The following is a 27,753-nucleotide window of genomic DNA, read 5'->3' on the forward strand; positions in this document are numbered from 1 at the left end:
GGGTGTTTAGATGTTAAACCTTTTACAGCAGTAGATGCTTTAGGTCTGTCAGTTTGAAGACATGAGAAGCTGCTCACTGCTTTATTCATCTTCTGAACTGTTTTGTCCTTTAAGAGGGCAGTGGGGGTGCAGGAACCTGCAACCCATCACTCTCACTTTCACACCTATGGGCAATTTAGATGAACCAATTAACTTATTAATGCATGTGTTTGAATGGAGGGAGGAAGCCGGAGTACCCAGAGAGAACATGCAAACTAAGGTCCGTCCCTCACTGCATCAGTTAGGGTTAAATAACTTGTTTTAGCTGAAACACGTTAATCACTGCAGTATTTACCATTACATTATTTTGACATGAATTATGCAGTCACTCCATTCAAGTTTAATAGAAAGCAGCTGGGAAGAAATTAGCGATACAAAAAAAAAGCCCCCCCCAAAAAAACATAATTATACATAACTAATTGTGTTTAATAGAATGCTTTAATATATATATATATACATATATATATATACATATATATATATATATATATATATATATATATATATATATATATATATATATATATATATGTATGTATATATATATATATATATATATATATATATATATATATATGTATGTATATATATATATGTATATATATGTATGTGTGTGTGTATATATATATATATATATATATATATATATATATATATATATATATATATGTATGTATGTATGTATATATATATATGTATATATATGTATGTGTGTGTATATATATATATATATATATATATATATGTATGTATATGTATGTATGTATATATATATATATATGTATATATATATATGTATGTGTGTGTATATATATATATATATATATATATATATATATATATATATATATGTATGTATGTGTATATATATATATATATATATATATAAAGAGAGAGAGAGAGAGAGAGAGAGAGCTTTATATATATGCTGCTACTACACACACACACACACACACATATACAGTATACTGTATATATACATATGTGTGTGTGTGTATTTTTGTAGTATTGATATTTCTCCAGTTCTTCAGTTTGCTGTGAATCCAAGTGTTATCTCTACTTCCCCCCTTCTCCCCAATCTCTCTCTCTCTCCTTTTCTCTTTCTCTTCCTTTACCCTCTCTGTTGGAGCCTATTTATACTATTAATACATTTTTTGGATAATGGTAAATCAAAATAAGGCCAATGGTCATATTGATTAATTACTGAAAGTTTTAGATGAATTATGATTGATTGACTGTTTTCAGCTGCTCATACCCTCCTCCTGGTTGGACCATCCTCTTCCTGTGATTAGGGACAGAGGACAGCTGGTTCTCCCCTTGGTCTGACTGTCATGTTGAAGGAATTAGGAATGAGACAGTTTATCTACTGCTAAATATTGCTATATCTGCTTACGAAGTTTTTTGTTTGATTATTGTGAAGTTGAAGTCAACCACAGAGAATATTTTTGTTGGTGATAATAAATTCAGATTATTTTGAATATAGAAATATTTCTGAAATTGCTTATTAATGAATTTAATGAGTCATAGACCTCCTTCTCAGACTACTCTGCTATTTTTAGTTTTTACCCTGTTTCTTTTTGAATGCAAGAGTAGCTGTAACACTCTCTCTTTAACCCCAGCTGGTCATGTCTGTCGTCCATCCTCCAGGACTCAGGGTCTACTCCACGTTTCGTTAAAAGGCAGTTTTTCCTCGTCACTGTCACCAAGTGTTTGTTCCTGGAGGATTCTGTTGGGTTTCTGTAAATTGGCTTAAGAGTCTGGTTTCGACCAACTCTCAACCCACTGGTTTTGTCCACATGTATATTGTATGTTGTTTATTTTGAACCTTATCTTGCTTGTTTTTTCTCTTCTTTCTTTCTTTTATTTTATTTTTTACTGTGCTTCTTACTTACTCCATGTTCTATGTATGCATCAAACCGCTGAAGCAAATTCCCAGTAATATGAATCCTGTTTATTTACATGGCAATAAACATGATTCTGATTCTGATTCTGATTCTGATTCTAATATGTAGTGTCATGAGATAACTTTTGTTGTGATTTGGTGCTATATAAATAAAATTTGATTGATTGATTCTTTCTTCATACTTTTTATACTTACACAGAGCAACTGTAACCAACAACACTTTCCCCTTGGGTTAATAAAGTATTCTGATTCTGATTCTGATTCTGATTCCTCCTCTCAGTGGACTCTCCCAGAGCGTCCTGTTCTTGATGTGACCGGCCTCAGGACCAAGAGTCACGTTCAGTTCAGCTCAGCCCATCCACATCCATCTGACTTTGGTTACACCACCACATCCAGTGAACATTTCCAGAAAAAACATGGAAGACGCCCGGGCCCCGCCCTTCAGCGACCGAGCGGCATTCTGACCGGACCAGGTGGTGGTTTTATGATGTTAGAGGGTCCACAGGGGGGAACACGTAGAGAACATGTGTAAAGTGTGAGCTGTGTTTGTGCAGAACACGGACCGAGCCTCAGCACCGGCCAGGCCGACTTCATCCCTCTGAAGATGAGCAGAAGGTCACCTGCTCTGACACGGCAGATGGTGAGGGAACCGAGGATGGCACTGGAATAATAAGAGGGATGTTTGTAGAACAGGGATGTCAAACATTAGGCCCGCAGGTCACAGCCAGCCCACCAAATGATCGCATTCAGCATACAGGATGAATTTTAGAAGGAGAAAAATTACACTGAAAATATTAACAGTCAAGGGCAGGAGTGTCAAACTCACTGTAGTTCAGGTTCCACTTTCAGTCCAATCTGATCTCAAGTGGGTCCGACCAGTAAAATAATAACATAATAACATATAAGTAATACTCCAAATTTTTCTCTTTGCTTTAGTGTGAAAGTTAAATTAATTTATGAAAATGTGAATAACCTGAACAACCATGTACAACCTGAAATATGTTAAAACAAAAAAAAGAAAGAAAGAAAAGAAAAATAAGTGCAGTTTCATCAATATTATGTCACAGCTTATTATTAACACAATTTTCAGATCACAGTGGATCTACAAATGCACAAAATATATGTAACAGGAAGAATATATTGATAAAATTTGACTTATTTTTATTAAGAAATTTCAGGTCAATGTCCTTGACTTAATATTTTCAGCTCAATGTGATCTCAAGTAAAATAATAACAGAATAATCCAGATAGATAGATAGATAGATAGATAGATAGATAGATAGATAGATAGATAGATAGATAGATAGATAGATAGATAGATAGATAGATAGATAGATAGATAGATAGATAGATAGATAGATAGACATTTTGATTCCAAACAGTAAAACTAGAATAAAAGAATAAAAATATAATACAAGAGCAAACACACTATACATCACAAATTAGTAGTAAAAAAGAAAATTGGTTAAAAAAAAAAAAATCTGGACAATAATGACAACTCCAAATTTTCTTCTTGGTCTAGTGTGAAAAAAGTGAAATTACATTCTGAGATAATTTACATTTACAAATCCTGTCACAATAAAATGTGACTAACCTGAACAAATTAAATGAGTAACCTGAAATTTAAGAAAAATAAATGCAATTTGAACAGTATTCTGCCTGTTACAGATGTTTTGTGCATTTGTAGATCTGTAAATTGTGTTCATAATAAACTGCGACATAATGTTGGTGAAATTGCATTTATCTTTTTTCATAGATATTTCAGGTTCTACACGGTTGTTCAGGTTATTCACATTTTCCTGAAGTAATTTAACTTCTACAAACAAAGAGCAAAATTTTGATTATTATTTATATGTTATTTTATTGGTCCGGCCCACTCCAGATCCCATTGGGCTGAATGTGGACCCTGAACTAAACGACTTTGACCCCCTGCTTTAGCAGCAGTGACTGCATTATGAGACGGTGGAAAGGCCTGAATGTTGCAGAAGGTGGGATTCAGCTCATGACCTCCACACACACACTTTTATTCCCTCTCTCTCTCTCTTTCTGTGTTAAACTAGACCAACGTCAGGTTTCCAGAGACTGATCCAGACTTCAGCACCACCCACAGTGCAGACTACACCGCCAAGTCCTCCACCAAAGACCCTCCAGCTCGCTCTCAGTACTCCTCTCAGTTTACCATACAGTGACTGGAAAGTATAACTCCACCGCTTCACTGTTGTCGCTCAATAAAACACGCAGACTCACAGACAGAAGAAGTCATGAGTGTTCTCTGAGAATATTCCAGTTACATTTCAGATTCTAGATTTTACATTCTCTGAATTTGGAGAACATGACAGTTTTAAGACACAAGTAAATACAAGTGTTGTGAAATTTTGATGAAAGTTCAGAAAAGATTGGACACCAATAAACTCCTCTTTAAGACAGGAAATACTTACAGAACTAAACATCAGTCTAACTTTTTAAATTTGGTTTATACATTCAGTGGAGGTGGATTACAGCATATAAAGACTGGTCTTTTGACCTTTATATTAGCTAGAATTTCAGTGATCGTCTGGGCAGAGCCCTCAGGAAACTGAGGTTCCAAAGGCAGCACAACACCGAGCATATACACGAGAAAACCCGCAAGAAAAAAAGCAATACAATAACATAATTATTTAAAAAAAAAAAGCTTGAAAAAACAATAGTGAAAAAAAACACCTTTGCACATTGGAAAGTACTAGCAGAAACAAGTGGCAAAGTAGTAGTGATAATAATAATAATAATAATAATAATAATAATAATAATAATAATAATAATAATAATAATAATAATAAATAATTATCTTATTATGTTATAATATTTTATTTTTTTATTTTATAGGCTGTACATATACATATATATATATATATATATATATATATATATATATATATATATATATATATATATATGTATATATATATTATTAACAGTTTTACACTTAGCCTGTTTACATGCACTAATACTCTGATCATTATCTGATTTCTGGAGTTATCAGATTATTCAGGGGGTCATGAAAACAGTATAATCTGATATGTTTTTATCAGAAAACAGCAGTAATCTGATTATGAGAGAAAGTGCTCATTATTTTGACAAAAGCTGGACTACAATCAAATGGCAACTATTTTGAGTTTCAATATGTAATATTGTAAAAATGAAGCAAACACTGTCTTCTGTAACTCCAAAAAAATAAATAAAATAAATGATAATGATAATAATAATGTTGTTGTTTCTATAAATGAAAACCAGTCATGTGAAAAAAATATGATATGCATTGAATCGCTCGTGTCTTTGTTTCCAAAAATGCATTTTAACAACATCCATAAGCCTGTTTTTTTCTACTGTTTTATTTACATACAGTACTTATTTCATTACAAATAAAACTTCATTCCAAACATGTTCATTCCTCACATCATGTGTCCAATGAACTGCAGGAGAATGCTCATAATCTCTGTTGCTTCATGAATAAATCATCTTTTTCCAAGAACGCCATCAGAGTGTGAAATGTTGAGGCAGTATGTGAGTGCAGATTTAACAGTTTGGTGGCTTAAACATAAACCTCCGCTCACCTGCCGTATCCAGGCCATGCCTCAGAGTTTACTGCTCTACTTCCACCTGTTTACACTGTCAGCGCTAACTGCTAACACCACGGCTAGCTCTTCTCTCTTTTTTTGTAGAAAATCTCTCATCCCTTCCTTCAAGCGCGACCGATCACAAACCTCTGCAAAAACAATCCTTGTTGTAGCAATAACACAGCCTTGACCCTGAGATGCAGGCGAAGCTGATAAAATGTTGGCAGATAAACCGATGTAAATAAACCAAATCTGGAGTTCATCAACCTGGTGGAACAGTGGTTTGTCCGGGTCGAGTGAAGCAAGGAAGGTTTACGACGAAAATAAATGACCTGACAGATTTAGCTCAAGAGAAATGGACGTTAATGATTGACTTACAGCCAGAAGCTACAGTATGTTCCCCAGTATTTATGTTCCCTGGTACCTATGTTCCCTGGTACCTATGTACCCCACTGCCTATGTTCCCTGGTACCTATGTTCCCTGGTACCTATGTACCCCAGTGCCTATATTCCCCAGTGCCTATGTTCCCTGGTACCTATGTTCCACGGTACCTATTTTTCCTGGTACCTATGTTCCCCAGTATCTATGTTTCCCATTACCTATGTTCCCCACTGCCTATGTTCCCTGGTACCTATATTCCCCGGTATCTATGTTCCCATGTACCTATGTTCCCTGGCACCTATGTTCTCTAGTACCTCTGTTCCCTGGTGCCTATGTTCCCTGGTACCTATATTCCCCGGTATCTATGTTCCCATGTACCTATGTTCCCTGGTACCTACGTTCTCTAGTACCTATGTTCCCTGGTGCCTGCTGTAGCCTACTGTATTTCTTATATCTTTCTCTGACACCACCAAAGGACACCACTATAAAATAAAACTATACATAAATACAAAACAAGGGGTGCATTTTTTAGTCATTGAACGTCTCTTAGACTAATGCCAGGAAATAGACAGGTCCAAACACACTGTTGTATTCAATAAATGTCCAGTAAAGTCACATCACAGTATCCATAGGCACATAAATGAATGTTAAATAGAGCACCTCTTGAATTATTTGCAGAATAAATGTAATCTTGGAGCTGCTGTGTCTTTGGCCTTATCTATTTTGGCACTTACCCAGGATGCCTTAGCGGTGTCCAATTCTGTTGCAGTCAAGTAATCGACTCACAGAATAAACTTTATTCACAAAGAGTTAATCTTTAACCCCACCATGGTTTTTCAGATGTGTTTTAACTCATCATTTACAGATTTTCTTGTTTTTATGATGCTACTTGTCACATATTCATCAACTGTACAAAAAAGATGAGTCATGAAAACACACACAAAAAAAAACTTCACCAAAAAACTGTCTCTGTCAGTTTCCACAGATTAAACCTTTAGAAATATTCCTGCAATGACCAATGAGGGAACAAACTCAGCACATTTTTTTCAATCTGTGTTCATTCAGATATCTAAAAAACACACTGTGGAGATATTATGATGACCAAGCAAATGATAACGTTTGCTTAGGTCAGTGGTTCCCAACCTTTTTTGACCCATGACCTCATTTTAACATCACACATTTCTGGCGACTCCAGACATTCAAATCAGACACATTTTTCTCTTGGACACGTTTAAGCGGGGCCAAGTGGATGAAGAAATCTTTTCATTCTGTGTTCGGTCCGGTTTTCTGACTACGACTGTGTCCGGGCAGGTTGAAGCGCAGTAACACAGGCGGTCACATGATCAGGTTAATTAAGATATGCCCTGTCAGATATTATATCCTGCATTTGATCAGAACTTGATTTTTATCAGGAAAAGTGTGTGGTGTTTTTATTATAATGAAAAATATATTGAATCATTAAAAAAATATTCTTTATTATTATTATTTTTTTAATCAATTACTAGAAATTTCAGGCGACCTCATTTGAATTCCAGGCGACCCCACGGTTGAAAAATACTGGTTTAAATACGTTCTTCTCCTTTAGCCCTGAAGCTAACTACGTTTTTATCAGGGTTTCTTTGTCTGTTTGTTTGTCTGTGTGTTAGCAAGAGAACTCAAAAAGTTATGGATGGATTTGGATGAAATTTTCAGGAAATGTTGATACTGGCACAAGGAACAAATGATTAAATTTTGGTGGTGATGGAGGGTGTGTCGGGGGGTGGGGGGACTGATCTACCTTGGCGGAGGTCTGTGCTCTCCAAGTGCATTTCTAGTCTGAACTTGATTTTTATTAGGAAAAGTGTGTGGTGTTTTAATGATAATAAAATATATATTGAACTAGAAAAGCACTCAGAGATCGCAGACCTCCACCAAGGCAGATCAGTCTTCCCCCCATCCTTCATCACCACCAAAATTAAATCATTTGTTCCTTTTGTAAGAATCAACATTTCCTGAAAATTTCATCCAAATCCACCCATAACTTTTTGACTTATCTTGCTAAAAGACAAACAAACCCTGATGAAAACCAAACCTCCGGCGTCCTTGGCAGAGGTAATAATGAACATTTTTCTCTTTGTTTTACTGTAAAAGTTAATTTACTTCAGGAAAATGCGAATAACCTGAACAACCATGTACACCCTGAAATATCTATTAAAAAAATAAATGCAATTTCATTAATATTATGTTGTTCCTTTTACCAGAATCAAAATTTCCTGAAAATTTCATCCAAATCCGTCCATAACTTTTTGAGTTATCTTGCTAACAGACAAACAAACTGACAAACCCCGATGAAAACACAACCTCATTAAAAATATTCTTTGTTAGGGTCAAAACACAGTATTTGAAGTCTCTCTGACGGGACATTTTAGAGACAATTTAACAGATTAGTGTTGCTAAATGACCCACATTTTGACTTTTAAATTCATTTTTGCTTTAGTTGGACCATAAGGGATTATCCCAAACAAGGAGCTACTTTATACTGAAATAAATGTTGGAATGGCAATCAATTAAAGTTCGCTCTCTGACGGGGCATCACTGTGTTTTGACCCATTAGTGGGTTTTTAGTTTACCGGCCGACAGGCCGTTGGCTACTGTCGTCTGTCGTCGTCTGTCGTCCGTTACAAAAATTTCAATCGTCTTCTTCTCCGAAACTACAATTCCGATTGACTTCAAACTTGGTATACAGCTTCTGTATGATGATGTCAATAAAAGTTAGTGAAATTATTTGGATCCGGATCTGATTCTGGATTTGGTGCGACTTTGAAAAATTTCCCCATTTTAAGAAATAGGAAGTGGATTGATACAACAACTCAGTAAATATAAATGATCTCCAGTGTAAATTTCTCCAGTCCAGCCCTGATGGGGAGATGACCAAAACATAATGACCACATGCTGATCAGGATCTTCTTCTGGATCCGGGAACTTATGGAAAATTTAACATGGGCTCTTATGGGGAAAAAATTTCAGTCGTCTTTTTCTCCCAAACTCCAGTTCTGACTGACTTCAGTCTTAGTATACAGCTTCTGTATGATGATGTCAACACAAGGTATTGAAATTATTTGGATCTGGATCTGATTCTGGATTTGGTGCGACTTTGACAAATTTCCCCATTATAACAGATAGGAAGTGGATTGATCCAATAAATCAGTATCAATGATATCAAGTTGGAATTTGAATTTTTTACAGATCTGATTAGAATATGACCAAAACATGAACTATTTCTGTAATAGAATAAATACACAGAACTGGGTGAGAATAAATGGCATCTGGATACATTTCCCAAAGCTTTGAATTTGGCCGGTAAGCTACAGGGCCATTGGTTCTATTTTTTTTTTTTTTTTTTTTTTTTTTTTTAATCAGTTACTAGAAATTTCAGGCGACCCCCCCCTCCATGGGGTCGTGACCCCAAGGTTGAAAAACACTCAGACACTTTCTTCTTCTTTAGCCCTGAAGCAAATATGATTATTTAATAATGTGGCTTTAACTGTTGAACAGTAAACCTTTGACATGTTTTACACATGTCTGCGATGTGTGTCAGTGTCATAAATGTAAACGTCCTACAGCATGTGACAGACGGACCATGTGACCTGTTCAGCAGCATTCACATGATGAAAACCCAAACAGAAACAAGCACGTTTTACTCATGTGGCCTCATGGGAAACACAGCCTAAACAGCTTTGGATTAACATTAGTCTTTTACGTTTTATGTCTTATAGGGTAAGGCTTTGAGTTTTCCTGCTGTTTTCTCTGTTTCATAAACTCTATTTTATTTCTATTAAACTCTAAAAGCAGTGTCCCATCCTGCCTTCGAACAAAAAAGCCTTTATTTAGATTCAGGTTAGTTCAGATCTAGTGTTTCACTTGAGGGCGAGAGGATTTTCCAGGGGAGCATGTGAGAATAAATATAGATAGACTCCACAAAAATACACTTTCACTGCTGTACAATATCTTAGAAAATATCTGCTTCAGACATTAAATATGTTAAATCTTACATATTTTAATAAGATGAATCAGAAACAAATTACAAAAGTGCTAGTTCACTCATGTTTTCAATTTTATTACACACATATGTTGTTATCATTATATTCTATCATTATAATTATCTTTATTGTTATTATTGTCACTATTATTGTTGTTATTTTTCTTGTGTGAGGGTCTTTTTTTCTCTCTCTCTCCTTCTTTCTTCTCCCTTTCTTCTCTTTCCTCCTGTTTCTTCCTGTCAGGTCCGACATCAAAATGTGGTTCAACCAAAAATAAAAATAAAAAACTGTAAAACACCAAGGGGAGCTTTATATACTTTATGAAGTTTCCTTTGGTAAAGCAAATTTGTTGAGCGCAACAAGTCAGCCAGACCACCATTCTGCTGTTACGATGCTGGACAAGACAAGTAAAAAAAAAAAAAAAAAATACACGTATATGTTGGTTTATGTACATTTATACAGTGGATTTGTAAATATTCCACAAGAAAGAATGTGAAAAGTGAATATATTGTCATGTGCAGACATTGTTTTAAAGTAGATCTGGTAGCTCTGAGACAAACATTCCTTTCACTTAAAACCCATTCTTAACCCACAAGGACCCAATTTGACTTTTGTGTCAGTTCCCAAATGAATTTTTCTCTCTATTTAACCTTTATTAAGTGATTTATCACCATTTATTATAGTATTGTAGTCTAAATTTCACCTTTTTTCAGGTGAAAATCATCTATTTTCCTATGTTTAACTGACTGATCATGTAAATGTTCATAAAAACTCAGAGTAAAGTCAAAGGTCATTATATCAAAACAGAAAAAAACGGAAGAAAAAGTGACTTTTTCAACAAAATATATCATTAACAGAACACAAAACAACTGTCTCCATCGAACATTTATTAAACTCCATGGGTTTTAGTGGTGAATCAATGTTGAAGAAGATGACAGTGTTTCCATGGTAACTACGGAGCCTCTGAATGTCCACATGGGTCATATCTGATGATCATAAAAAGATGAAGAACTGTATTTTACACCCATTATTTCAACATGTCAATAGGTTTATGAGTTCAGAGGGTTTTTTTGGTTTTTTTTTTTTAATATGGTTCAGAGGTTATTAAACATTTCAGATCAGCAGATGCTTTTGTTTGCCAGTGGCTGTTTGGGTTTTTAATGGTTAAGGAGAAAAGAGTCATATTTTTTTTCTCATCCATGACCCAAACATTCAGGTCCGTTAATATTTGGACATAAATGTTATAATTTTGCTTGTGAATTACAAATGAAAATGCATTAATTCCATGGGTTTAACAAGAAACTTGCATTAACATTTAAGAACTATAACCATTTTTATTAGGATTTCTGTCTTTTCAGTTTCTCAGAAATAATTGAATAAACTGAGACTGTTTTTAACTGTTTTTACTGTTTGTTTGTTTGTTTGTTTGTTTGTTTTTTGTTTGTTTGTTTGTTTTTTGTTTTTGTTTTTTTTTTTTTACTGTTTTTACTGTTTTTAACTTTTTTTTTTTTCACTGTTTTTACTGTTTTTACTGTTGTTACTTGGATGAAACCATTTCCAGTCCATGAAATCTGTGTCACAGTCCGGACCCTCGTGCACGTGCCTGGCTGCGCGTACAATCCCCCCATACGTGTCTGTTTCGACGTGGGCGGGGCTTTGTTGGCACGCGCTGGCTGTCATTGGTCCAAACCGCGGAGCCGCTGTGTTTGTGGGCGTGAAAAACCGGACTGCGTTTATAAAGGACGGTCCCCCCCACGCGCATCCAGTCCGACCGAGCGGATCACGGGAGCACCGTCTACGGAAGTCCTTTGGTTTGGTTTTTCTCAACACTGTTCCGTTCCTTCTGTCCTGCTGGTGAGTAAGAAGACGTTCTAATCAGCTTTAACACCATCCTCATGTTCCTTACGGTTTTATTTTGGTTTTTTAATGCAACGCTGTGTCTCAGACCTCCTCAAACTGTCGAAAAATGACAACACACGCGTTAATATATATATATATATATATATATATATATATATATATATATATATATATATATATATATATATATATAAAACAGCATATTTTTCGTCAGAAGTCCGCTATTCTTCTGTAAATATTGGAAAAACAAACACAAAATATTCCGTCTTTGGCCATAATACAGTAAAATATACTTCACACATTTTTATTTATTATTATTATTTTTTAAATAATAAAGTAACATATTTGTTTTCAGATTTAGTATGGACCTTTTATTTGTTTTCATTTTTAAAAAAATATATATATATACTCGTAATTTTCATTATGTATTTTCAGTATAATGTCACGTGACAGTCTTTCTTTTTGGACTTTAAGAATCTGCTGCTAAGCGAGCAGAGCTTCTATTCTATTCTATTCTATTCTATTCTATTCTATTCTATTCTATTCTATTCTATTCAGGAGGCTAATGGTCTTATGTAAATATTGAAAAACATGCACGAAGTATTCACTTTTTGGCCTTAATACAGTAAAATATACTTCACATATGTAGTTTTATTTATTTTTTAAATAGTAAAGCAACATATTTGTCTTCATATTTAGTATGGACCTTTTATATGTTTTCAGTATTTTCTTTTTTATTAATTTTTGTGTATTTTTGTAATTTTCAGTGTGTATTTTCAGTATAATTTCACGTGACAGTCTTCCTTTTTGCACTCAAAGAATCTGCTGCTAAACGTAGAGAACTTCTATTCTATTCTATTCTATTCTATTCTATTCTATTCTATTCTATTCTATTCTATTCAGGAGGCTAATGGTCTTATGTAAATATTGAAAATCATGCACAAAGTATTCACTTTTTGTCCATAATTCATTAAAAGTATATGCATCACATAATTTATTGTTTTGTTTTTGTTGTTGTTGTTGTTTTATAATAATGCAACACTTTTTTTTCCAGGAGGCCACTACTTTTCTGTAAATATTGAAAAACATGCACAAAATATTAACTTTTTGGCCATAATGCAATAACAGTACATGCTTCAATATGCACACAGAGGAAAATGAATTGTATTATTTAAGTCACCTGAAGAATACTCATTAAAGGAAAAAAGTGAATGATACTTTGCTTTAAGGGTCTCACATGGGACAAACCAGTTGCTTACATTATTTATGACTTTGGCTACTTGCAGGATATCCTCACACCGTGTTTCTTAAAACCTGTTTTGTACAAATTTCTAATGTCTCTGTAAGCTCCATGCATGGAATGACCTGCCTGAGCTTTGTGTTGCATGTTATTCAGGGTTTGTGTGGGTGCTTGAAATCCTTGAAAATGCTTGAATCTCAATGTTGTGTTTTCAAGGTCTGAAAAGTGCTTGAATTTCAGTTTAAGTGCTTGCAATTATCACTCTGTGATGTGATTTATTTATTCATTTTTAATATTAAGTCAAGCCAAAGCTACTTACAGAGAGGTGATACATTTAGAAAAATAAAACTTTATGTCAAAAAGAAAAATTCCCAGGTGTTCTCAGGTCGAGTCCAGGTACATTTTTATCTTAATCTTTGTCTCGGTGCGAGTTTGTCTGAAGAACCCCAAGTGGCTTCCCTTTTTTTGGATAAAACTTTGTGTTCTCCTTTAATTTTTAGTCCTTTTGCTATTATGAAACATCACTTTAGATGCCTATAGCATAATACAATGTATATGATTGCGATAGAAAGTGAAAAGAAATGATGATGAGTAGATGTATTCCTGTAGATATGTATTTTTCCCCAGCGATAAGGTGCTGTGCTGGAAAATTTGAAAATGACCCTTAAAAGTGCTTGAATTTGACCTTGAAAAATGTCTTTATGAACCCTGGTTATTGCACTGTTTTGTCCTCCTGAGACCTAGCAATGCACTTCTGTCCTCTGTAGGGGACAAAAGTTTGACAGTTTTACTTAAAAAATGCTGTCCATTGCAAAGGACATTCCATTAAATAAGAAAAAAAAAAAAAAAAAAAATGTATCTGAAAAAACTGTTGCATTGTGCAGTTTTCAATTAAGACAATTATTTAATGTAAAAAAGCTAAAAATGTTCACTTTCCCAGGTCTCAGGCGGTTTTAGTCTTATTTATGTGGCCTGTGTCTGTCTTCTTTCCCAGAAGATGACGCTGAGCTCCATCAAGTCCTTCCGGCTGGAGCTGGATGGACCCGTGGATGCGGCGTTCACCGGAGGAGAGGCGGTGTCTGGGCAGGTGATCCTGGAGCTCCGCAGGGACGTCCGAGTTCAGTCCATGAAGGTGCAGGGCAGAGGCGTGGCCACGGCTCACTGGCTGGAGAACCGAGGCATGAACTCCGTCTACAACGACTACACCTCCAAGATCACCTACTTCAGGAAGAGACAGCACCTGATCCGAGGTCAGTGGTGTGAAACTGGCACTGGGCCGTTTGTGTGTTTATTTACAACACTGGCTGAGAAATGACCGAGTTTTCTTGGTTTTGTTTTTACGATACACAATGACAAATCGGATTACTGTTTGACGTCTGCTGGGTTCCCTGTGTTTGTGGAGGGCTGGTGATGAGGATTTTCTTGTTATTTGACTACAAACTGTGCATATTTGCATAATTTTCGACCTGTTTTATTGTAGAATTTAGAAAATAGCTTGGAGAAACACAAAACAAGAAGACTATTCTGAATCTGCAATTAATTCAAGCCTAAGAAAAAAAGCACTGTAATATCATAGTGGTTCATCTTTATCTGTCATATCACATGTTTTATCAGGGGAATTGTACCCATCTTGTAATTAAATAAATAAGTATAATTGACCTTTTTCACACTTGCCGGAAATACGTAACTGTTGTGGAAAAGGACTTCCTGGCAAACGTTAACACCGTGAGACAAAATGGATAAGAGAGTGTACACAACCAAAAAATAAAATAAAATAAAATAAAAATAAAGAGAGTGTACACAACCAAAAACTAAACTAAAATAAAATAAAAACAGAATGTACACAACCGAAAAATAAACTAAACTAAAATAAAATAAAATAAAATAAAAAGAGAGCGTACACAACCAAAAAATAAAATAAAATAAAAATTAGAAAAGACAGTGTACACAATCAAAAAATAAACTAAAATAAAATTAAATAAAAATAAAAAGAGAGTGTACACAACCAAAAACTAAAATAAAATAAAAATTAAAAATAAAAAGAGAGTGTACACAACCAAAAAATAAAATAAAATAAAATAAAATAAAAATAAAGAGAGTGTATACAACCGAAAAATAAAATAAAATAAAAATAAAAAAGAGAGTGTACACAACAAAAAATAAAATAAAATAAAAAATAAAAAGAGAGTGTACACAACCAAAAAATAAAATAAAAATAAAAAGAGAGTGTACAGAACCAAAAAATAAAATAAAATAAAATAAAAATTAAGAGAGTGTACACAACCAAAAAATAAAATAAAATAAAAATATAAAAAGAGTGCACACAACCAAAAAATAAAATAAAATAAAAATAAAAAGAGAGTGTACACAACCAAAAAAATAAAATAAAACAAAATAAAATAAAAAATATAAAAAGAGAATGTACACAACCAAAAACATAAAATAAAATAAAAATATGAAAAGAGAGTGTACACCGCCTGCCTGACCGATTTACCAAATATTACATTTGCCGATGTTGGAAGGTTCATTGAAGAAAACTCCATAACCAAAAAGAACAAAATCAATAAAGGGTACAAATTTTTCCATGAGGAATTTGTCCATAAATATCAAGGTAGTTAGAGAGTGATCAGCATGTTTACATAGATATAATTTATGTATAACGTACAGTCGACCTAAAGCGTCGTAGTCTGCTCTGAATGAAGCATTATGGCATCAGTTTGTTCTGTTCAGGGCTGTCCAAGTGGACGTCTGCTGTGTAGCAACAGTAGTGTTAGCCTAATACTATCATCAGTTAGCCTTTTTTTGGATAACGTTTGTGTTTATGTACAGCCCCTTTTCCACAGCACTTCTGTTCTGGGAATATTTCGTCTTTATTCCGGAACGATGTCTGTGTAAACAAAATGGTGGGTCATTTGGTCCCACCTCTGTAACGCCACTGGAGGCAGTAACAGAGCCATGATAAAGGTACAATCATGATTCCGGAATGCTATGTAAAAGGAACACCTCTCGTTCCGCAACTAAAGTGTGACGTTTTGTTGATGTATTGTGTTTGCGACCCCTGCACCAGGGAGATTTATAAATGAGCGTGGGCCGTGTATAATAATAATAATAATAATAATAATGGATTGGATTTTATATAGCACTTTTCTAGACACCCAAAGCACTTTAAATTATTGATCCATTATTCATTTGCTCTCACATTCTCCCTCTGGTGGTGGTAAACTACATCTGTAGCCACAGTTGCCCTGGGGCAGACTGACTGAAGCATGGCTGCCAATTCACGCCTACGGCCCCTCCCACCACCACCAAACATTCATACACCAGTGTGAGTGGCACTGGAGGCAAGGAGGGTGAAGTGTCTTGCCCAAGGACACAATGGACTGACTAGGATAGAGCGGGATTCGAACCGCCAACCCTTTGGTTATCGGACAACCCGCTCTACCACCTGAGCCATGGCCGCCCCAATAAACAAACATATCAACGAGACCAGAAAGATGTGGAATTGGGGAGACGCCCAGATCCGCGAACTGTTGCACCTTTGAGCAGAGGAGTCGATCCATGCTAACATTTGTGGAACGGTGAAAGATGGGTCGACTCCGACACCGCTATACTCGAGGTATTTCCGATGCACAAGTTATACGTCACACTATACGCTACACTTGGTCACCACTGTGTAAAAGTCCAGCCTGTCTCACCTCTGTTCCTCCTTTGCCTTGGCTGTGGAAACCAGTCAGTGGTGGAAAAAAGGTGGGACCACCATCTCACCTGTTTTGTGGGATCTCTGCGTAAAAGTGGCTTACCTGTATGTCTGTCCCACTGGATCGCTTGAATCCATTTCTGTTTAACCTCGTTGTCCACAGGAAAAGAATGAAAAGACAGATACGACTGCTTTTGGGCAGAACAAGAGCAGCCTGAACGCTACAAAAACTCTTGTCCTTCGCTTGTGCCGTAGTTGCCCTGGAAGGCAAGGAAGTAGAATTCTGTGACAACTGAGTATTTCCAGTCAAATATACTGAAGTTGTGAAAAAGGTCTATTGTTGCCCAAACTTTCCTCCTCCGATGATAATCATTTGAATCTACCATTAAAATTGGGTCTTCAAAATATTGCAATAACCTTGTTCGTAAATTATGGGGAAAAAAATAAGAGTTTTTAGTAAAATAACAACAAAAGAAGACATCCTGCCTTTAAAAACTTTGGGAAAACATCTTCTAGTTTTGTTGTCACTTGCAAATATTTGATAAAAGATGAGAAAAATGTGATTGCTCTCCAAAAGATTGTGATTGTTACTAGTTCCACTGGACATCTGCGCAAAACTTTACCGATATTTACTAAATGTTGAAAAAACGGAGGTGCATACTATCGGTTTTCTCATTAAATCACAAATACGATGATTTGTTTATTTATTATCGCGAGATGACACGAGAAGTCATTCCATAAACATGGAGACGAACGTAAATATTGTGTTGATTTACAGATATATTCATTATTACATTACTAAATAAAAAAAATGATTCAGTTTCCTGATGTGTCCACACATACTGCACCATGTTTCTTTTAAAACTCTTCTTCGCTTGTTGTAACGTCCATCAACATCCGTTTTTTTTTTTATTTCATGTGACTCTAGTTGCAGAAAAAGGTCTTTCCATTGCAGTTTTGCACTATGGCTGAAAAAACACCTCTTCCCAGCGTAAAAACTTTTAATCGAAAAATGAGAGTTTTGATGAAATTGTCGTTTTTCCATTAGGTAAATTTTTATGCGCAAGTTATATTCGTACAATTTGAGGGTCAATGGAAAAGCAAATATTGATATGAACGTACAGTTAAGGATAATATGGTGTCTTTTTCATCCAGACTGGAAGACAAATCTCAGTTTCAGCTTAGGTTCCATATTCAAACCTCTGCGACTTTAAATACAGACAGGGTCGGTTTGTTACAATATAATGAATGCAAATTTTGAAACGGCATTTACTCTGTGAGCCAAGAAAAACAGGTGGGTCACCAGGTTCAGCTGTGACGCACCGACTGCAGTCCAAAGGTGACTGTTCAGATGAGAAGATGCACAACAGTGTCTTTACTCGCTTATGCGGAAAGACAAATGTTTTATTTCTGCTGCTCTTGTTGCACTTTTACTCCAGACACAGAGTACAGTTTGTAACTCAGCTGTGGTATTTTTGGTGCATATACGTCAGCACGTATCACAGGTGGTGGATGAGGGGGAAAAAAAGTGTCTTCTGATTAATGTGGTGTAAACGTGCTGATCTGCACTCTGTCCTGAAGTCGCTGCAGTTTGCAAAATGAAGCCGCTCAGACTAAATGTGTTGAGTGGAAACCTTGGAGAGAGGTCAGCTGTGGCCGCTGCAGATACATCAGTCAGATAACGTAATCCTAACATTAAACACGACTCCATTAGCGCTCAGTCTAAATAAACTCGACTGCTTGGTGAAAAGACAAATGATGTATAGTTTGAAATACCCCTGCTGTGCACGGCAGCAGGCGCCTTGTGCTCCTGAAGTCAGACGAGAAAACACTGGCCATTGTAGCTGAGTAAATAAACGGTAGGTAGTGGTTAATGTTTCATTGGATGCTCTGTAAACAGGATATTTTAGGTCCACTCTCTAAAGCAGGGGTGTCAAACACATTTTAATTCAGGGGCCACATACAGATTAATATGATCTGAAGTGCACTGAACCAGTAAAATCATAACATATTAACTCATAAAGAACCAAACACACACCATCGACCAAAAGCATCTACTGATCTGAACTGTTTAATACCTGTTGATCCATTAATCCTATCAATCCATGTAAATAATTGGTGTAAAATACAGTTTATCATCTTTTCATGGTCATCAGATATGACCCGTTTGGATGTTCAGAGGCTCCGTAGTTACCATGGAAACACCATCATCTTCTACGACAGTGATTCACCAGTAAAACCCATGGAGTTGGATCAATGACAGTGGATGGAGATGCTTGTTTTTTGTTCGGTTAATGATATATTTTGCTGAAAAAGTCACTTTTTGTGCAGTTCTCTCTGTTTTTGATAGAATAAATGATCCTGTCCACACTAGGGGTGTGTATTGGAAAGAATCTGGCAATACGATACAAATCACAATAGTAGGATCACGATACGATATATCATGATTCTGTTAAAAAGGCTTTTTTTTTTCTTTCTTTTTTAAAAATGATTATTTCCTTGAAGAATTGAATTATACCGGAAATAAGCACCAATAATAAACACATTTTTATTTGACCGCAACAGGATCTAATGCTATATCACAAAATGTTCCTGTGTTCAAACTTAAATTCTGTTTTACAGACATTACAGTTTAAGATCCTGATCAAATGTTCGTATTCTATTAGTTCAGAACTAACATCAGAACATTATTTTTGTGCAATCCCAACAAAGGAACTAAAGTTATTTAATAAAAGAGTGTTAAAAACTTAAAATAAAGAGGATAATATTACAATAAATGATGATAAATCACTTACGAAATGTTAAATATAGAGAGAAATACATTTGAGAACTGCCACAAAAGTACCATTGGGTCTTTATGGGTTAACCTAAATATAATGACAACTCCATTTTGGAGTGAGAAAAGTTAAATTACATGATAAAAATGTTGATATCTACAAACTATTCTTAAAAAAATGTGAATATCATGAACAACCATGAACCATCTGAAATGTCTTTAGAAAAATAAGTGCAACTTTAATAATATAAATGCACAAAACATTTAGTAACAGACAGAGTTTTGTTAAAATTACACTTACTTCTCTTAAGACGTAATGACATAGATATTGATGTAAGAACTGAAGTGATTTTGGTTATTATCAAGAAAACATGTTAAATGGATAGATATCAGCTCTGAAATTTAACTTCTATGAGATATTTTTGTTGTTATCAGTATATTTGTCCAAACAAATGTACTTTTAGTTGGACCAGGCATTAAAATGAACAAGAAACTGAAGAAAACAAGGGGTGGTCTAATAATTTTTTCCACGACTATATACAGGTCAGGGGTGAAAATATTAACAGTCAAGTGTGTCCAATCTGTTTTTAGTTCCGGTTCCACATACCAACCAATATGATCTCAAGTAAAATAACATAGTAATCGTAATAACTTCTAATTAATGACTTCAAATTTTCTTTCTTGTTTAATGCAAAAATAAAATTACATTATGCCTATAAATACTGAAAACTCCAAATGTTTCTCTTTGTTTTAGTGCAAAAAATAACATTGACCCATAAAGACCCAAATATACACCAGTTACCAAAAGCATCTACTGATCTCAAATGTTTAATAACCTTTTCAGCACCTGTAGATGCACAGTCTCAGAGGAAAGCAGCTGTTTTTTTGTTACTTCTGCTGAATTGTTGAAAGTATTTATATCATTCGTGTACGCCACAGTATGCATTTACTGTTCAGGTCAACAGCTGCATCATGAATGTAGGTTAAAGGTGGTTAAAGATGCACTAGGCAGGTTTTGCATGTTAATATACAGCCTACTTTGCAGAATAAATCATAAACTGTGGCTTCACAAATGGAAATCAGTAACCAGTAGATGAGGTGGTGCAACAACAAGCCTCAAAATGTTCATTATTGAGTTACATATTTTGCAAAAAAAAAAAAAAAAGTATGCATATATTTGCTGATATTTTTGAAGTTTAAACACATTTATCTTTCTGGTTTTCTATTTAAAAAAAAAAAAAAAGCTAGAGTTAATGGATGTAAATATATGTTTGAATGTATTTCTCTGCTTTTGTTTTCTTTTCCAATGATCCAAACTTGTAGAGGCACATGGTGTCCTACTCATTTCTACCACTGTCACCATGAGCTTGCTTTCGGAGGTTTTGTAGATTCATTTTTCGGATGCTCATATGATTTGTGCTTCGTGAATAAAACTGAACTGAAATCAACTGCAAAACGAAACTGTAATAAGTACATTTTAACCCATAAAGACCCACATATCCACTGACGACCAAAAGCATCAAAACACCAAAATATGAATAATCTGAGCAAATATTAACAACCTGACATGTCTTAAGAGAAATAAGTGCAATTTCAACAATATTCTGTCTGTTATTAAATGTTTTGTTTGTATTATTAACCCATAAAGATGTAAACATCCACTGGCGAACAAAAGCATCTACTGATCTAAACTGTTTAATACCTGTTGATCCACTAATCATATCAATCCGTGTAAATAATTGGTGTAAAATACAGTTTGTCGTCTTTTCATGGTCATCAGATATGACCCTTTTGGATGTTCAGAGGCTCCGTAGTTTCCATGGAAACACCATCATCTTCTACAACATTGATTCATCAGTAAAACCCATGGAGTTGGATCGATGACAGTGGATGAAGACACTTTTTTTTTGTTCAGTTAATGATATATTTTACTGAAAAAATCCCTTTTTCTACAGTTTTCTCTGTTTTTGATAGAATAACCCTCAAGTTTAATCTGAGCTTTTATGAACATCTACATAATCACTGAATTAAATATTGGAAAATGCTTGATTTATACTGAAAAATCCAAAATGCAGGGGATAATATTTGAAATAAATGGTGATAAATCACTTAAGAAAGGTTAAATGTAGAGAAAATGTCATTTGGGAACTGATATTAAAGTAGTGTTGAGTCTTTTTGGGTTATTTATGTTCTCTTAAGTAATGAACTGATTATCAATATTACAGTAGATTCAGTGTTGTGCCATTTGCCGTAACTGTTGTTTCTGTCTGTTTTGTCCAAAATGTGACAAAACGCAGAAAGAGTGACTTAGAATGAAAACTAAACCAAACAGTGACGCATGTGATCAATGTACAGGGTGGGGAAGCAAAATTTACAATATTTTGAGGCAGGGATTGAAAGACAGTGTATGACCAGTTAGTTTATTGAAAGTCATGAGAATTTATTTGCCACAAGAAAATGTACATAATAGAAAATGTTTTTATTCTATGTGTCCTCCTTCTTTCTCAATAACTGCCTTCACACGCTTCCTGAAACTTGCACAAGTGTTCCTCAAATATTGGGGTGACAACTTCTCCCATTCTTCTTTAATAGTATCTTCCAGACTTTCTGGTAATAGTTTTGCTCATAGTCATTCTCTTCTTTCCATTCTAAACAGTCTTTATGGACACTCCAACTGTTTTTGAAATCTCCTTTGGTGTGACGAGTGCATTCAGCAAATCACACACTCTTTGACGTTTGCTTTCCTGATTACTCATATGGGCAAAAGTTTCTGAAAAGGTATGGATAATAGTGTTAGGTATGATTATGACATCAATATATGTTTGGTTTCAAAACAATTGACGTCGTGCCTGCTGAGAAAAAACAACTAAATGTTCATTGTAAATTTTGCTTCCCCACCCTGTAAATGTGGCAAATTGTTGCTTTTCAACCACAGTCTGCTATTATGTGGTGTCACCTAAAACAGTGAAGGTACACGGAGCAACAGGACATTCTTACCACCCTTTATTATAATATTATCCTCTGAATTTAGCATTTTTTCATTGAAAATTAGGTATTTTCCCACCTTTAATTCACAGATCATGTAGATTTTCATACAAAGCTCAGATTAAAGTTGAGGCTTATTATATCAGAGAGAGAGAAAACTGAAGAAAAAGTGACATTTTCAGCAAAAACTATCATTAACTGAACATAAACCCAGTGTGTCCATCCACTGTCATTGATCCAACTCCGTGGGTTTTACTGGTGAATTAATGTTGTAGAAGATGACGGTGTTTCCAACAACAGTTACCAAAAATGACACAGCGCTGAATACTCTAATATTGATAATCACCTTTCTTAAGTGATTTATCACCATTTATTTCTAATGTAATTCTCTGTATTTTGTATTTTATCAGTCGTGGAAAAAAATTATTAGACCACCCCTTGTTTTCTTCAGTTTCTTGTTCATTTTAATGCCTGGTCCAACTAAAAGTACATTTGTTTGGACAAATATACTGATAACAACAAAAATAGCTCATAGTAGTTTAATTTCAGAGCTGATATCTATCCATTTAACATGTTTTCTTGATAATAACCAAAATCACTTCAGTTCTTACATCAATATCTATGTCATTATGTCTTAAGAGAAGTAAGTGCAATTTTAACAAAACTCTGTCTGTTACTAAATGTTTTGTGCATTTATATTATTAAAGTCGCACTTATTTTTCTTCAGACATTTCAGATGGTTCATGGTTGTTCATGATATTCACATTTTTTTAAGAATACTTTTAGATGTAAACATTTTTTACAATGCAATTTAACTTTTTTCACTCCAAAATGGAGTTGTCATTATATTTAGGTTAACCCATAAAGACCCAGTGGTATTTATGTGGCAGTTCTCAAATGGATTTTTCTTTAAGATTGGCTGTAATTAGGCTAGTTTATCAAGGTAGGTAAACAAAGTACAACAAATATACAAACAATATCAGTAAGGGGTCATAGTCACTTTTATTCAGTGTGACATTTTGTTAACCCAGCATGGTGTGTGTGTCCTAAGTGATTTATCATCATTTATTGTAATATTATCCTCTTTATTTAAATTTTTTTCAGTGTAAATCATGTATTTTCCTGTATATAATTCACTGATCATGTAGATGTTCATAAAAGCTCAGATTAAAGTTAAAGGTTATTATATCAGAGACAGAGAAAACTGAAGAAAAAGGGACTTTTTCAGCCAAAAATATCATTTACTGAACAAAGAACAAGTGTGTCCATCCAGTCATTGATCCAACTCCATGGGTTGTACGGGTGAATCAATGTTGTAGAAGATGACAGTGTTTCCACGGTAACTATGGAGTCTCTAAACATCCAAATGGGTCATATCTGATGACCATGAAAAGATGAAGAACTGTATTTTACACCAATTATTTACATGTATTGATAGGATTAGTGGATCAACAGTTATGAAACAGTTTATATCAGAAGATGGTTTTGGTCGTCAGTGGATGTTTGGGTTTTTATGGGTTAAGGTTAGTTTGAAGTGGTTCTGGATTCTACCATCCAAACCTGGTAACATATGTGAAATTCGGATACAGGATGACGTGGATGCAGTAGAACATGTGACTGTGTTTCCTTGATTGCAGATACATGCCTCAGTGCACACCAATGTTATCTGCAGAATCTGTCAAGGAAATAACAGAGCTAATTGTTTTTGTCCTTCATAAACCTAACAATACCCGAGGGACTCAAGCTGTTTTGTTGCGCACGCTATTGTTTTTTTTTTCATTGTTCAGTTCAATTAATATAATGTTTATTTATTAAAAAGCTGAAAAGGAGCTGAAATGGGGATTTTGTGTTACCTTGAGTTTATTTGAGAAACCGCAAAAAGTGTGGCGGGGGAAAAAAAAAACGAGGTGAAAGTGAAAGGCAGGAGAAAGGAAGGAAGGAAGGGGTAGGAGCCGTTTAAAAAATGCAGCCTGCGTCACCGTGGCAACCAGGAAAACAACATGTGACCTCCCTTAATCTCACCCCCCTCTTTCAATGTGCAGCCAGCTGCTACTACTGCTGCTACTGCTGCTGCTGCTCCCCATTCATTCTCCAGGGTTCTCCCAGGACTTGTTTTCCTTTCTTACAAACATTTTCCATAGTTTTTAATGTTATAAATAAAGTTTAAGCTTTTACCTTTATTGCTCCCTCTTATTTTTTTAGTTTAAAAAAGTGTCAGACTCAAACAAACCAAAAATAATACACATTTATACTCCTTTTCACTAAAATACTTAGGTGGATGTTCATCGTTTTCTGTCTGAATATGTAGTTTCCTGTGCATCTGTGATCCTAAACAAAGAAAACCTCACTAACATTATGTGTTTTTTGCGTCAGTCTGCAGAGGTGGTGGCAGTATTTGCCTTTATGATTACCCAGATCGCACCGGGACATCTGCACAGTGGGCGTGTTTGTCAGGCAGATCATTACATGTACAAGCCCCACGTTCATGTTATCAGGGCTGATGCAGAGGAGTCCTGAGGGGCTGAGACAGGATGATGATGCACATAGTCTCCAGTAGGTGGCGTGCTAACATTTTTCATACAGGAGCTTGTGACTGTAGAGAACAAAAAGGTTTGTATTGTTGCAAACAGGCCCATCAGAATCTAAGTATCACAAGGCATGAAAATATTGAGAAATTAACTGATATCACAGGCAAAATCTAATAATAACAGTGAAGTTAATGCAGAAAAATGAGATGTAGAAGGTACTTTTACTCCCAGATTTGCAGTACTTGCACTGTATTTGAGTATTTCTACTTTAAGCAGCTTTGTTTCTTCAACTCCATTCCAAATACTGAACTTTCTACTCCATTACATTTATGTTAAAGCTTTATCTCCTTTTCATATTGCATGTGTCATCCCCTTCCTGTCCAGTGAAAACCACAAGATTAACTCTGTTTTTTTTTTTTTTGGTATTAAGAAGGTTCTCCTAAGTAAAGTATTGAAAACTGTCTTGGATTATCTGTGAATTGCTTTCCTGAGCCCATGAAAAGTTTAATTTATAGATTTATGTGGTACAAACATATGATAAAGAAGCTGTGGCATAAATAAAATGTGTATGTTGTAATATTAATACGAAAGCATCTGCACTACAAGTACTTTAAAGCATGTTTTTTTGCTGATAATGCCCACTAAAACACAGATGAACATTTACGTTATTATTAATTTATTTAAGTTTAATTTATAGATTTATGTGGTACAAACATAAGATAAAAAAGCTCTGGCATAAATAAAATGAAATAAAATGTGTACGTTGTAATATTAATACGAAAGCATCTGCACTACAAGTACTTTAAAGTGTGTTTTTTTTGCTGATAATATCCACTAAAACACAGACGAACATTTGCGTTATTATTAACCCTTTCATGCATAGTGGTCATTCCAGTGGACAGCTGTTCTCTTGTATATTCAAGGATTTTGTTGTTCTTTTCGTTGTTTGTTTGTTTTTTTTCACGCATATCTTTATTAAAGTTTTAAGACACTACATATCTTTTCTGACATGAATTGGTAACATTATGTAGATCTCTCCTGAGCATAAATCCCCAGAATCATGAGCCCTCCCCATAGTTTTCACACAATTTATCAGTAAATACATGTTTCTGTGTCAAAAATTAAACGTGTGGTGTCCAGTAGAGTGGACATTTTTGCAATTTCATGAAAAATAGAAAAATAGGTTCATAAGATTTTTTTTTTTTCATTATTATTTTTTTATGTATTTTTAAATTTTTTGAAATTATTTTTATTATTTATTTATTCATTATTTATTTTTCAGAAGAAAATTTTCAATCGCATTGTTTTTTTCATGCCTAAAGAGGAATAAAAACACTCAGGAAAAAATTATTAAGGTTCTCATGATTCGTACATGAAAGGGTTAATTTATTTAAGTTTTTTTTTTTTTTTTTTTAATAGATTTATAGATTTATGTGGCACAAACATAAAATAAAAAAAGCTCTGGCATAAATAAAATGAAATAAAATGTGTATGTTGTATTATTAATACGAAAGCATCTGATACATTAGTAATACATTGACTTAAGGAGCCATTTTACTGCACTTTAACTACTTTAAAGTGTGTTTTTTTGCTGATAATACCCACTACAACACAGACGAACATTTGCGTTAGTATTTATAGACTATTTTTACTAATATTTTACTGGTTCTGGCCTGTTTAAGATCACATTGGGTTGTACGTGACCCCTGATCTTTAATGGAGATACTGAAGTGAAATAAACCACCAGAGTGGACGGACTTTTAAATCATCTCTAAATGGGTTTTATTTAACCTCCTTAGACCCAGGGAAGTAAAAGTTTTGGCCTTTTTTTAAACATTAAATAACTGTCTTGATTGGAAAAGACATAATGCTGAATTTTTTTCACATACATTTAAAATTTTTGTTTAATGGATTGGCCTCTGCAGTGGACGGTTTTTTATTTTTTATTTATTTATTCTTGTGGAATTTAGGCTATTTCTGGGTCTCAACAGGTTAAATATCAGAAACAGCTTTTGCATGGCATTTCTACTTTGTTCAGCTCTACTCCATGACTGAGGTAAATGCTGAACTTTCTACTCCATTACATTAAAACGTTAAAGCTTTATCTCCTTTTCATATTACATTTGTCATCCCCTTCCTGTCCAGTGAAAACCACAAGATTAACTCTTTTTTTTGAGTATTGATAAGACTCTCCTAAACAAAGTATTAAAAACAGTCTTGGATTAGCTGTGAATTGCTTTCCTGAGCCCAAGAAAAGTATAATTTATAGATTTACTTGGTACAAACTTTTTTTTTTTCCACAATATTTTTTATTGGTATTCAAGTTTTATAATGAAACGTAAACAAAGTAAATAATAATATACATAAAGAACACAAATTAAAAATAAAACGGTGATAATTTCGATGTCACGTCCCTATTTTCTAGATACCATAACGTTCATAGAAGGTTACCATAACTGTACAAATTCCCTCATTTTTCTTTTACTTGATACAAACTTACTTCACTTTATTGTTTATTTGACAGGGACAACGTACAATCACATGATTGCACCAGAGTTGGCTAAGAGCTAATTTACATCTGCAGTCTGTGGGGAGGTCAACAGGCAACAGGAAATACAGAATATAAAAACAGGACATTACATAAAACAGTTGGCAAACCATTTAAATACAAAATACAGATACGACAATGTAATATAAAGTTACAAATGCAATAATAACAATACAGTCTAAA

At 34.5% G+C, this 27,753-nt stretch overlaps 1 protein-coding gene and 2 long non-coding RNA genes across 4 annotated transcripts in view; 2 read left to right on the plus strand and 1 right to left on the minus strand.

The window, feature by feature from the left end:
• The first annotated feature begins 3,604 nt into the window (after positions 1–3,604).
• LOC115417750 (uncharacterized) lies at positions 3,605–7,272 on the plus strand. The gene is made up of 3 exons (XR_003935199.1): positions 3,605–3,617; positions 5,815–5,816; positions 7,154–7,272. It is a non-coding gene; the product is annotated as an uncharacterized LOC115417750 (long non-coding RNA).
• Positions 7,273–9,883: 2,611 nt separating this feature from the next.
• LOC115417748 (uncharacterized) lies at positions 9,884–27,595 on the minus strand. The gene is made up of 4 exons (XR_003935197.1): positions 27,519–27,595; positions 25,818–25,822; positions 22,443–22,448; positions 9,884–9,893 (listed from the first exon to the last, which is right to left on the minus strand). It is a non-coding gene; the product is annotated as an uncharacterized LOC115417748 (long non-coding RNA).
• Positions 11,709–27,753, plus strand: part of arrdc2 (arrestin domain containing 2) — a 29,653-nt gene continuing 13,608 nt past the window's right edge. The window contains exons 1-2 of one of the 2 annotated variants that reach the window (XM_030131785.1): positions 11,709–11,790; positions 14,031–14,286. In XM_030131785.1, coding sequence (XP_029987645.1) covers positions 14,034–14,286 — 253 coding nt within the window. In that variant the 5' untranslated portion in view covers positions 11,709–11,790; positions 14,031–14,033. The remainder of the gene's footprint in view (positions 11,791–14,030; positions 14,287–27,753) is intronic. The other variant, XM_030131786.1, reaches the window with a different exon arrangement.

This window comes from Sphaeramia orbicularis, chromosome 4 (genome assembly GCF_902148855.1).
Source record: "Sphaeramia orbicularis chromosome 4, fSphaOr1.1, whole genome shotgun sequence".
NCBI lineage: Eukaryota > Metazoa > Chordata > Actinopteri > Kurtiformes > Apogonidae > Sphaeramia > Sphaeramia orbicularis.